This window comes from Urtica dioica, chromosome 11 (genome assembly GCF_054948205.1).
Source record: "Urtica dioica subsp. dioica isolate 48M chromosome 11, U.dioica_male_clone48M_v1_H2, whole genome shotgun sequence".
Lineage (NCBI taxonomy): Eukaryota > Viridiplantae > Streptophyta > Magnoliopsida > Rosales > Urticaceae > Urtica > Urtica dioica.
This window is the reverse complement of record NC_142766.1, coordinates 13,741,127-13,754,361: the sequence shown is the minus strand read 5'-3', so window position 1 is coordinate 13,754,361 and position 13,235 is coordinate 13,741,127. Positions and strand designations below refer to the sequence as shown.

The 13,235-nt window shown below is 42.9% G+C and overlaps 2 protein-coding genes across 4 annotated transcripts; one reads left to right on the top strand and one right to left on the bottom strand.

Annotated features, from left to right (window-relative positions):
* Nucleotides 1-4,040: 4,040 nt before the first annotated feature.
* LOC149381427 (FACT complex subunit SPT16-like) lies at nucleotides 4,041-8,367 on the top strand. Its single transcript, XM_089600962.1, has 2 exons — nucleotides 4,041-4,337; nucleotides 4,871-8,367. Exon 2 carries the CDS (start codon nucleotides 4,901-4,903, stop codon nucleotides 8,099-8,101), a length of 3,201 nt encoding a protein of 1,066 aa, XP_089457088.1. The 5' UTR covers nucleotides 4,041-4,337; nucleotides 4,871-4,900; the 3' UTR covers nucleotides 8,102-8,367.
* Nucleotides 8,368-8,710: 343 nt separating this feature from the next.
* On the bottom strand, nucleotides 8,711-12,928 carry LOC149381426 (FACT complex subunit SPT16-like). 3 transcript variants are annotated; one of them, XM_089600960.1, is made up of 4 exons: nucleotides 12,693-12,928; nucleotides 12,538-12,611; nucleotides 12,348-12,387; nucleotides 8,711-12,104 (listed from the first exon to the last, which is right to left on the bottom strand). In XM_089600960.1, exon 4 carries the CDS (start codon nucleotides 12,080-12,082, stop codon nucleotides 8,846-8,848), a length of 3,237 nt encoding a protein of 1,078 aa, XP_089457086.1. In that variant the 5' UTR covers nucleotides 12,083-12,104; nucleotides 12,348-12,387; nucleotides 12,538-12,611; nucleotides 12,693-12,928; the 3' UTR covers nucleotides 8,711-8,845. The 3 variants fall into 3 exon arrangements, with proteins under 3 accessions (XP_089457086.1, XP_089457085.1, XP_089457087.1); XM_089600959.1 differs by having other exon boundaries at nucleotides 12,538-12,595; XM_089600961.1 differs by having other exon boundaries at nucleotides 12,538-12,595; nucleotides 12,720-12,928.
* Between the last annotated feature and the right edge of the window lie 307 nt (nucleotides 12,929-13,235).

Sequence of the window (13,235 nt, the reverse complement as noted above, 5' to 3'; positions counted from 1 at the left end):
CTCAAATCTCGCACTTCTCACGAGTAAAAAAATTTGAACTGTTTTTTGGGCCCGTCACAGACCCAAATGACAATAAATGTAGCCAAATTTTTGAAATAAGAATGCCCAACACACTCAAGCTATTTATAGCTGTTTCATTATTAAAATGTACATTTTACTTCCGATGTGGGATTCTTTTGCAATGTGATAGACTGCCACCTTGCACACATATGCGTTGTCACACACAAGTTACTTGCTTTTTTTTTTTCTTTGACTTGTCAAACACTGAGTAAAAAATAAACCGAGTAAAAAACAAAAACAATACAAACATGGGTTGCAATGTGCCACACAATTCCTCGTAGACATATATGTGTTGCTATTTTTTTTATTTTTTTTTTGCTAAAATATGTGTTGCTATTTCTAATACACGTTTTTTTAACAAGAGAATATACTTGTTTTTTTTTTCTTTGTCAAACACATAGTCACATACTATCTAAATATAATAATATGAGTAAAAAAAATACATTATGTACAAAAAAAATATATGTTTTTCCTTATACAACTAAACTTTAATAACATATATATATATATATTTATTTATCTGGCATATTTTTTTTCCTACAATTGTCATTTAATTTTTTTTATCAATTATTAAGAAAATAAAAAAAGGCAAATGTATGTTTTATTTTATGTAATTAATTTAGTTTTGGATTTGTATTATAATAGTACATAGTGTAAATGGAAACACTTTTATTTACTTGTAATTTCGTGACTGAATTGTGTTTTATGCGTTCGATACTCTAAGATTTTAAATTTATATTTAAGAAATATGTCTATGTATAAAAATTCTATGTTAAAATTTTCTTTGTATACATGAAAATTGAAAAGTATTTTTTTAAAATTTATTTATTGTTCAAATACCCCGCGGAATACCCTTTTTTTGCGGTATACCCCGCGAAATGCGATTTACCACGCGGTACGAGATACCCCAAACGTTCATCAAATACCGCGGCATACCACGGTACGGGAAAGTATTTTTTTAAAATTTATTTATTGTTCAAATACCCCGCGGAATACCCTTTTTTTGCGGTATACCCCGCGAAATGCGATTTACCACGCGGTACGAGATACCCCAAACGTTCATCAAATACCGCGGCATACCACGGTACGGGACGAGATACCCCCAAAATTCAAAGTGCGGTACGACCGCGAGATGCGAGATTTCAATCCTTGCCCTCTCCTTAATAGCTAGCTCTTTGGGATGAGTTCTACCCGAAGGGATGTATCAATTAGTAACAGAGCTAGCCCTATCTTGGTAGATTCCAACACTCAAAGTGGTGGCCCACAGAGTGGTAGCTTGGACCCAAGAAGGAGCGCCAACCGTACGTGATCAACGTGGCCGAGACCAAAGAAGACGTTGATTCTTCAAGGGTGGGGTATTGTTACGATCATAGTTGATTCCTACATTGTCAAATATGAAATTGGCATGTCACTACTACAAAAACGACTTTTAGAAGCGACTCTGATTTTAGAAGCCGCGTTGATTTTAGAAGCGATATGTCGCTTGTAATTTAAACACCAAAATAATAAAAAAGAAATTGAAATTCTCATTTCTGTTCGCCGCTTAACTTAATTGCCGCCTAACATCTCATTTTCATTTTCTTTTGTTTTTATATCTCTCTCTTATACTTTTGCATTCACTCTTAAAAACCCAAAAGTCATATCATCAGAATAATACTTATAATATTACAAAAAACTTGAAAATCATAAGAACTCAAATCCATATCCTCCAAATCCATACTCGTTGATAATATTAGTAACAAGTCAAGCTGGCTTATCGGTTCGGAAGCAAACGGAAGGAATGACTTCCGGGTCATCTTTATGCTCATCGGAAATTTCCGAGTTCCGATAACACGGAAATGGCAGCCACAGTTCCGATATGTGTTGGAAATGGCAGTGGGTGTGCGGAAATGGGTATACCGATAGTAGCCATGAGAGGTTGTGGACTGTTTGCGTTGAGGGGTTATGCAGAGAGAGAGAGAGTTTGGACTGAGGGTCACTAAGCTTATTAAATACAATTGTTTGGTTTTGGCAGTGATGTGTAGTGGAGACCAAAATATAATTCATGTACGTATAGCTTATAATAAGACCAAAATAGTCTTAATATTTGTATAGACTTTTTTTTTTTATTTTTTTTTTATTAATTTGTTTAATATTTAACTAGTTTTTACCCACCATTTTTATATTCTTCTTATTTTTTACAATTTTTAACTTTTTTTATTTTACATATTAGTACCTTCTTTTAAAATTTTAACAGTTTAGTCCCTTTAATTTACCATTTAAATTTGATTTTTTATTTTTTTTTAATTACTTAATGGAAGTTAACGGAAATCCATATTTCCATTAAACTTAACGGAAATTTCATTTCCAATAACCAATGGAAGGCACCAATTTGCCTAATGGAAATGCCATTTCCAATAAGCAATGGAAGGTAGCTTATTGGAAATGGAATTTCCATTACCTTCCAATAGCCAGGTTGAGTAACAAGTATGGAAGTATAAGATACATCAATTCCATGAGGTATAAAATTTATAGTGACGCACTGATAGATTTACATGGGGTCCAAGGGTCACGTGACCCCCCTCAATTTTTTTTTTTTTTTTTTTTTTACATTTTTGGTCTATTTTTAAATTATTCTAAAAACTTGCAAATTAGCCCCACTTGATTTTTTTTTTTTTTTTTTTTTTGTAAATTAGCTCCTTTGGATTTCTTTTTCAAATTTGCCCCCGGTGAGCTTTTCTGGATCCGTCACTGGTGCACGTGTTTAGTTCTACATTTATGAAGTTCATGATACGCGTTTATGAGATTTGACAATTTAAGAGGCACTTTGTTAAACGTGTAAAAATTAAAAGGGTACTTATGTAATTAATCCAAAAAAATTTAAAATACAAAATCTTTATAAACATACTAACAAAAAGTATACATTTATTAACGAGACTAAACATATTTTGGGAATAAACATAAGAATAATATGAAAAAAATGAGGTGAGATATCAAATAGAATGAACACCACAAAGGTCGAAATGACAATAAATAATGAAAAATATGCTGAGATGGAATGCGAATTTGAGATACGACAATATTATCAATAAATGAAAATAAACAAGCAAATGAAAAACATCTTTGGGTTTCAAAACCAAGGTTTAAAATTTCGGGGTTACCGTCCGAGAATCGAATTTTGGAGGAGTCCCGACACGATTCTTTACAAAACTGCCACTTTCCCTTAGAACCGGTAGGAACCGGACGGGAAGTGAACAGGTTCTCGAAATACAAATCTTGGTTCATCCATGTGTGTAAATTTCCAAAATTCAGAGGTTTATGTCGAAACTCGGGACATAATTTAAAAAATGGTCTGAGAAAAAATCGAATAAATCGCGTCACTGTGCTCTTGAATCCTCACTCCATAAATTGCGTCACCGTGCTCTTGAATCCTCACTCCATTGTGGATTTTCAGCTCGTTGTAAATCGTTCATTAGTAGGATTTTAGTTTGAATGAATTCTCTTTTTATTTTTTTATTTTTTAAAATGCGAAGACCTTAAAGCAAATCATATTTTCTAATTTTGGACATGTAATTGTTGCATAACAAAAGCTTTTATATAATAATATATAAAAATTTAAAATCCTTTACTACTTCTCTACAATAGTTAGTTTTTCCACCCAAATATTTTATTAGAAGCAGATACTAATTTTTCTTCCCAAAATGAAGATTGTGAAAATTGATTAATTTTATTTTTCATTCCTAAAATTTTCCCGCCAGACACACCGGATAAAATAGAATTCCATTTCCCGCCCCCGCCTAAAGCATACGACGTCGTTATAGTCCTCAAACGATGCCGTTTAGCAACTGTCCTAAGACAAACTTGATTCCCGAAAACAACCCTACTTTAAAATCCCCAAAAACGCACAAGCTAATCGTAATTTCCCCCAAAACTTGAGCCCCTTATCGTCATTCGGATAACAAAAAACGGCGTTACTCAGTCGCTAGATATTCTAGAGCCCTCGAAATCAAAAATTTCTTTCTACACTCTTTCCCACTCTCGCTTCCATTTTTTTTCTTCAAAAATTTCCTCTTACAAGCTTTTTCCATTTCGTCTTCTTCTCTCGAAATCGAAAAGCTTCAGAGCAAGCCTGACCCTAGCGCGTTCTACTTCACTTTTGCGCTTCGATTCCTCGAGTTTTTTCGAGGTACCTGCGTTTTCCAAAGAACCTCTCGCTCTGGCTCGTGTTATTCGTTCGTGAAATTCTGAAGCGCGATTGGTTACCGCTCGAAGATATTTGCGGAACGATTTCAGCTGAGGTTTGTGATTTTTTTCGTGTATGGTCTTAACGCTCGTTATTTGTGTTCATTTCGTGTTTTGTTCAGTTTTTTTTTTTGTCGGTTCACCTTCGTGTTTTTGAAAACCCTAGTTTTCATTTTCTCCCTGATTAATAGAATTTCATTTAAAAATAATTTAGGGTTTTATTTTGGTTATTTAAAAAATTATGCTCTATCATTTTCTGAATACTGGAGGCGGTTCAGACCGTAGGTTTTCGGAAACCCTAATTTGCTTAGAAAAGCTGTGATGTGAACCCTCATTTCGTTATTGGATCTATTGATTTCAATTCGCAAGTCATGCATGTCTGCAAATAATGATAGGTGTGTGAATCGAGTTCAAATTCGTGGTTGTTCATTTAGTATATTATTTTGGCATGGAGATTTCCTCATGCGTTTTATTTAAAGAATAAACAAGTTGTTTCTTATTATCGTGATTATCTATCTAAACTCTGAACTAGCAGTGCCTCGGAAGAAAATAAGTCATTTACTGATGGATGATTTTTGTTTCTGTGCAGGCTGGTTTCAGAAAAAAAAGATCATTTGCAATGGCCGATCACCGCAATGGAAATCCTCACCCTCCAAACGGGAAGGCTGCTGGTGCTGGAAGTGATTATACAATCGATTTGAGTAAATTCAGTGAGCGATTGAAGGCCCTCTATTCGCACTGGAACGCTAACAAGTCTGAGTTGTGGAGTTCTTCTGATGTCCTAGCAGCAGCAACGCCTCCACCATCGGAAGATCTGCGATACTTGAAGTCATCGGCTTTGAGTATTTGGCTGCTGGGTTATCAATTCCCTGATACGATTATGGTTTTTATGAAGAAGCAGATCCACTTTCTATGTAGCCAGAAGAAGGTGTCTTTGCTCGATGTTGTGAAGAAACCCGCCAAGGAGGCTGTTGGTGCTGAAGTTGTGATGCACATGAAGGCCAAGAATGATGATGGGAGTGCACTCATGGAGTCCATTTTCCGTGACATACGTGCTCAGTCGAAAGCAGATGGTAAGGAAACCAGTGTTGTTGGGTACTTGGCTAGAGAAGTGCCTGAAGGAAAGCTCTTAGAGTTGTGGGCTGATAAGTTGAAGAATGCTGATTTCCAGCTTAGTGATGTAGCGAATGGGCTATCTGATTTGTTTGCTGTTAAGGACAAGGAAGAGCTCGTTAATGTGAAGAAAGCTGCCTTCTTGACCACCAATGTCATGAATAATATTGTGGTTCCAAAGCTTGAAAATGTCATTGATGAGGAAAAGAAAGTATCACATTCTGCTTTGATGGGCGAGGCAGAGAAGGCTATACTTGACCCCTCCAAAGCTGGTGCGAAGCTGAAGGCAGACAATGTTGACATTTGCTACCCTCCGATTCTCCAGAGTGGCGGTGAGTTTGATCTCAAACCTAGCGCTACAACGAACGATGAGCTGCTTAAATATGACTCTGCTAGTGTAATCATATGTGCCATTGGGTCTCGATACAAGAGTTACTGCTCCAACATTGCCCGGACATTCCTGATTGACGCCAATCCTCTTCAGAGCAAGTCATACGGGGTCCTTCTCAAGGCACATGAGGCGGCTATCAGTGCATTGAAACCTGGGAATAAAATTGGTGATGCGTATCAAGCAGCTCTTTCAGTTGTTAACACGGAGGGTCCAGAGTTAGTTCCGAATCTGACGAAATCTGCCGGGACTGGAATTGGTCTGGAATTTCGCGAGTCTGGGCTGAATCTTAATGGGAAAAATGACAGGTTGGTGAAAGCAGGCATGGTTTTTAATGTGTGTCTGGGTTTTCAGAACCTGCAGGATCAAACCAGCCCTTCAAAGAAACAGATGTTCTCTCTGTTGCTCGCAGACACAGTTGTTGTTGACAATGACAGGACGGAAGTAGTGACAGGTAAAAGTTCTAAACTTGTTAAGGATGTGGCGTACTCTTTTAATGAGGAAGAAGAAGAGGAAGAAGATGGGCCTAGAAAGAGAAATAAGGCTGATGCAACAGAGGGATTTTTGTCCAAGACAACCTTGCGATCGGATAATCACGAGATTTCGAAAGAGGAGCTCCGCCGACAGCATCAGGCAGAACTTGCAAGACAGAAAAATGAAGAAACCGCTCGCCGACTTGCAGGTGATGAGCAAGCAGGAAGAGACAAAGGTTCTTCTGGGAAAACATTAACAGATCTGGCAACGTACAAGAATGTCAACGACGTTCCTACTCCGAGAGATTTGATGATTCAGATTGACCAGAAACACGAGGCTGTCCTGTTGCCTATATATGGGAGTATCGTGCCGTTTCACGTCGCAACGATAAGGACGGTTTCCAGTCAGCAAGACACCAATCGAAGTTGTTACATCAGAATAATTTTCAGTGTTCCCGGGACTGCTTTTACTCCTCACGATGCTAACTCATTGAAGCACCAGGGCTCTATATACTTGAAAGAGGTTTCGTTCCGCTCGAAAGACCCGAGGCACATCAGCGAGGTGGTTCAGCAGATAAAGACGCTTCGGCGGCAAGTCGTTGCCAGGGAATCCGAGAGGGCCGAGAGAGCGACCCTTGTTACTCAGGAGAAACTCCAGGTGGCTGGTAACAGGTTCAAGCCGATCAGATTGACTGACCTTTGGATTCGCCCGGTTTTCGGCGGCCGTGGAAGAAAATTGCCTGGCACGCTCGAAGCTCATTCGAACGGGTTTCGATTTTCGACCACCAGGCAAGATGAGCGTGTGGACGTGATGTTTGCAAACATCAAGCACGCGTTTTTCCAGCCCGCGGAGAATGAGATGATCACTCTTCTTCATTTCCATCTCCACAACCACATTATGGTCGGGAACAAGAAAACCAAGGATGTGCAGTTCTACGTCGAGGTCATGGACGTGGTTCAGTCACTGGGCAGCGCAAAGAGATCCGCGTATGACCCCGATGAGATCGAAGAGGAACAGAGGGAAAGAGACAGGAAGAACAAGATCAACACGATGTTCCAAAGCTTTGTGAACCGGGTCAACGATCTTTGGGGACAGCCTCAGTTCAGAGACCTCGACCTCGAGTTCGACCAGCCTCTGAGAGAGCTCGGATTTCACGGAGTGCCCTTCAAATCCTCTGCGTTCATCGTCCCCAGCTCGACCTGCCTGGTGGAGCTCGTCGAGACCCCGTTCCTCGTTGTCACTCTGAGCGAGATCGAGATCGTGAATCTTGAGAGAGTCGGGCTCGGGCAAAAGAATTTCGACCTCACGGTCGTGTTCAAGGACTTCAAGAAAGATGTTCTGCGAATCGACTCCATTCCCTCGAGCTCGCTGGACGGGATCAAGGAGTGGCTCGACACGACCGATATCAAGTACTACGAGAGCAGGCTGAACCTGAACTGGCGCCAGATTCTCAAGACCATCACCGACGATCCCCAGAGCTTCATCGACAGCGGAGGCTGGGAGTTCTTGAACCTCGAAGCGACGGACTCGGAGTCGGACAACTCAGAGGAGTCGGACCAGGGGTACGAACCGTCCGACGTGGAGGTCGAGTCGGAGTCGGAGGACGAAGCCTCGGATAGCGAGTCTCTGGTGGAGTCCGACGAAGACGAGGAAGAGGACGATGAAGTCGAGTCGGAGGAAGAGCAGGGAAAGACATGGGAGGAGTTGGAGAGAGAGGCCAGCAACGCAGACAGAGAGAAAGGAGATGATTCGGACAGCGAGGAGGACAGGAAGAGGAAGAAGATGAAGGCTTTTGGCAAGTCCAGAGCCCCTACCAGCTCCTCTGCTCAGAAGAGGCGACGATAGATTATATCCACCTTTTTGTTTGTTTCTCTCTCTCTCTCTCTCTCTCTCATTTAGGCAGCTACAGTTCCCCTAGTACTGGTATTTTTCTCTGATGGAATTATTTAGTACTAGTTTGTTTGAAGTTATTAGTCCTAGTTTCTTTTTCCTACTATTAAAAATACGAGGAAGTTGTCATATTTTGGTTTATAAGTTGGTACCTTTAGTTTTGGGATGTTGGTATGAATGACATTTGGAAGGTTAATATGATCTCTCGCTCTTGATTCTCATGTTTTGGGCTCTGAAGAGTTTTCATCTTTCATTTTCTGGTGTTTTGACTGTTTTACTCTCTTTTGACTTCATTTTTAATTGGGTTGGTTGGTTCTACTCGTATGGTAAAATTGACCTCGAATTTGGTGAAGCTACTTGAAATTTTGACTTTCGCACTAAAGATTTACGTATAACGTTTCTGAAATTCAGATATGGCTTTGCTTTTAACCCTTTAAATCTGCTATAAATTGTTTGAGGTAATATGGATGCCTGAACCGAAAATGATGCAGTTATCTTAGTCTCTAATGAAGCAGGGACAAATTCATGGCTATCACTGCCCTTGTTCAGCAGCAAAATGATAACCAAAACTTCTATCAAGTCAGGCTTATAGTACACATGTATAAAAGTACCAAAAAGTTCTTCAGTCCTTGGTATGTAAAAAAAACTAATTATACATCAGAACACAGTATGCATGTAAAAAAAACTAAACAGAAAAATTTATCTCCTGAATTTAGGCCTCTTGTGAAGCGAAGAAGACGAGGACGAAGCAGCGCGGCCATGAAGGTGGGCCCTCTTCTCGCGGGGCTTGGCAGCGAAGGTGGCCTTCCTGCGGGCCCGCCCCTGGTCGCTGTCGGAGTCGTCTCCCTTTTCGCGGTCGGCGTGGCTGGCCTCCCTCTCGAGCTCCTCCCAAGTCTTGCCCTCCTCGTCCTCGTCCCCGTCGTCTGTCCCCTCTTCCTCCTCCTCGTCCTCCGACTCCACCAGAGACAGGTCGCTGTCGTCCGCCTCGTCCTCCGACCCCGACTCTGACTGCACGTCCGACGGCACGTACCCTTTGTCCGACTCCTCCGACCCCTCCGACCCCTCCGAGTCGCTCACCTCCATGTTCAGAAACTCCCACCCGCCGTCCTCGATGAACTTCTCGGGGTCGTCCGTGATGGTCTTCAGAATCGGCCGCCAGTTCAGGTTCAGCCGGCTCTCGTAGTACTTGAGGTCCGTCGTGTCCAGCCACTCCTTGATCCCGTCCAGCGAGGTCGACGGGATCGAGTCGATGCGGAACACGTCTCGCTTGAAGTCCTTGAACACCACCGTCATGTCGAAGTTCTTCTGACCCAGCCCGACCCTCTCGAGGTTCACGATCTCGATCTCGCTCAGCGTTATCACCACGAACGGGGTCTCGATGAGCTCCACGAGGCAGCTCGAGGTCGGGACGATGAACGCCGACGCCTTGTGGGGGACGCCGTGGAACCCGAGCTCCCTCAGAGGCTGGTCGAACTCGAGGTCCAGGGACTTGAACTGGGCTTGCCCCCAGAGGTCGTTCACCCGGTTCACGAAGCTCTGGAACTCCGAGTTGATCTTGTTCTTCCGGTCCCTCTCGCGCTGCTCTTCCTCGATCTCGTCCGGGTCGTACGCGGACCTTTTTCCGCCCCCGAGGGTCTGGACCACGTCCATGACCTCGACGTAGAACTGCGCATCTTTCGTCTTTTTGTTGCCCACCATGATGTGGTTGTGCAGGTGGAAATGCAGGAGTGTGATCATCTCCTTCTCCGCGGGTTGGAAAAAGGCGTGCTTGATGTTGGTGAACATGACATCGACTCTCTCGTCGGGCCTCGAAGTGGAATATCGGAATCCATTCGTGTGGGCTTCGAGGGACCCGGACTGCTTTCTTCCCCGGCCGCCGAAAACGGGACGGATCCACAAATCGGGGAGCCTTATCGGCTTGAATTTGTGACCCGCGAGCTGTAGCTTCTCCTGGGTGACAAGTGTCGCCCTCTCGGCTCGTTCTGACTCCCTCGAGGCGACCTGTCGCCGGAGGGTTTTAATCTGCTGCACGACCTCGCTTATGTGCCTCGGATCCTTGGACCGGAACGAAACCTCCTTCAGATAAATCGACCCTTGAGACTTCACGGAGTTCGTGTCGAGCGGGCTGAACGGGGTTCCGGGCACGTTGAACATAATCCGGACGTAACAGTTCCGGTTAGTGTCTTGCTGGCTCGACACGCTTTTCACGGTGGCCACGTGGAAAGGAACCATGGCTCCGTAGATCGGCAACAGAACAGCCTCGTTCCTCTGGTCGACTCGGATGATCAGATCTCTCGGGAGAGGAATATCGTTGACATTCTTGTACGCGACGAGGTCGCCGATCGTCTTCCCATTGTTTCGATTGTCATTTGCCCCGGAGCCTCCGCCGGCGAGCCTCCTCGCGGTCTCTTCGTTCTTCTGACGGGCGAGCTCGGCCTGGTGTTGCCTCCGTAGCTCCTCTTTGGACATCTCTTGGCTGCCCGACCGCAGAGTCGCCTTCGACGGCAAGGCACCGCTGGTTCTCGTCACCGACCTTACTTTCATCCTCTCCTCTTCTTCGTCGTCCTCGTTGAACGAGTACGCCACATCGTTGAATGCCTTGGAGCTAGACTGAGTCAAAACCTCCGGCGTTTCTCCGCGGACGATCACGGTATCGGCCAACAGCGTCGAGAAATTTCGGGTCTCGGCCTGCAAGTTCTGAAAGCCGAGCGAGACGTTGAAGACCATGCCCGGTTTCAAAACCCGGTCATTCTTGGCATTCAAGTTGAGCCCTGACTCTCGGAACTCGAGGCCGATTCCGGTCCCGGCGGTCTTTGTCAGGTTCGGGGCCAATTCGGGAGCTTCCTTTTCGACCACCGCGAGCGCAGCTAAATACGCGGAGCTTATCTTATTCCCCGACTTTAAATTACCGATCGCAGCTTCTTGTGCTTTTAGGAGGACCCCGTAAGCCTTGCTCTGCACTGCGTTTGCATCGATGAAAATGGTCCGAGCGATGTTCGAGCAATAACTGTTGTACCGAGCCCCGACAGCGCAAATAATCACGCTGGTCGGGTCGTAGCAGAGATTATCGTCGTTGCTCGAAGCGCTCGGCTTCAGATCGAACTCTCCGCCGCTCTGGAATATCGGAGGGTAACAGATATCGACGTTCTCGGCCTTGAGCTTCACCTTGATCTTCGCGGGCTCTAAGATAGTCTTCTCGGTCTCGTTCATCAGCGAAGAATGTGAGACCTTCTTCTCCTCGTCGATGACCTTCTCGAGCTTCGGGACCACGAAGCTCCTCATCACCGACGAAGTCAAGAACGCGGCTCGTCTCACGTTCGTGAGCTCCGAATCATCTTTCACCGCAAACAAATCCGAAAACCCGCCCGTCACATCGGATAACGAATACTCTCCGCTCTTCAACTTCTCGTCCCATAACTCCAAGAGCTTCCCTTCCGGAGCCTCTCTCGCTATGTACCCGACAACCGTGGATTTCGACTGATCGCCGCTGTTGATCGCCCGTAAAAGACTCTCCATCATCGAAGACCCGTTGTCGTTCTTGGGCTTGACGTACATCACGAATTCGGCTCCCACAGCCTCCTTGGCCGATTTCTTCACTACGTCGATTAGAGAGGCTTTCTTCGGGCTGCAAAGGACGTGGATCTGCTTCTTCGTGAAGACCATGACTGTCTCGGGGAACTCGTAGCCGAGAAGCCAGATGTGGAGGGCTGAGGATTTGAGGTACCGGAAATCCTCGGAGCTCGGAGGAGTGGCTATGGAGATCGCGTCCGAGCCGCCCCAGAGCTCACTTTTGTGGTCGGTCCAGTGAGAGTACAGAATCTTCAACCTCTTGCTGAAGTTTTCGAGGTTGATGGCGTACGGGTTGTTGGCACCGGAGCTCGACCCCGATGCTTTCCCGTTCGCCGATTTGGCATTCGCATTCCGATTATCGGCCATCCAAGCAAAAGATCAGAGTAAACTGACCCAAAAAAAAAAAAAATTATCAGTTGGTTTTGTGAGAAATTAATTGCAAAATCTAAGAGAATTAAAGATTAATCACATCAAATCTAAGAGAAGCTCAAGGCTTAAATTCTATGATACCGAGCAATGGAATATCTAAGGCGAGAATTCACAGTTCAATTGTTAATATTTCGAGGAAAGAAAAAAACAAATTTGGTTCCATAATCTGATTGCCGAACAGAAAATATAGAGATGAGCTTACAGTTTTTGAATAACTATGAAATCAAGAGCTCTGTGTATACCTGCGCAAGAACAATGACGTTAATTACGTTTCATCGCTAATTGAATATTCAATTTTTTTTTCTTTTGGCAAATCTTAGATTTGAGAAGATGAGATCGAATAATTGAAAGTGGGTGGTTTCAGGGAATATATATATACAATTAAATCTTACATTTGAATGATACTACCAAACAAATCTGATGCGATTAAATTGCTCTCTCGAGTGAAATCTGCAACACAAATAATCTATATTTTATGGATCAAAGCTCTTTTTTTCTAACCTCTCTTTGATCCAAATAGATAAATAATTAAATAAAGCTTGAATACTTTGAAAACTATGCGCAGAAACTCTACACGGAATCTCTGAGAAGTAAGAAACCAAAATTGGGTGCTTCGAAGTGAAAGCTGGTTTGATCAAATCATTGGAATGAAGCGAATCGAGTTGATCTACGAAGTGAATGGGAAGGTCTTGCAAATAACTATAAGTGAAGGAAAAACAGGCAATGGAAACTAAAAAGTAAACATGTTGACCCTCATCTACAATCTCTCTCTCTCTCTCTCTCTCTCTCTCTCATTTAATTGGTTTACTTATTTTATCACATGAAATTGAAATTGGATCTTTCTAAAAAAAATGAAATTGGATCTCCTAAGAAAACTTGAATCGATTTTTTTTTTTTTTTTTTTTTTTTTTTTTTTTTTTTTTTTTTTTTTTTTTTTTTTTACAACTTGAATCTATTTATACACTTAAAATAAAGATTTTATAAAAACAGAAATAAAGAGTTATAATTTAAAATAATGTATTTTTAGTCAAAAAAATCTATTCAAACTAATAATTTTGTTTTTTAAAATATTAAAGTATCAAGCAAATTT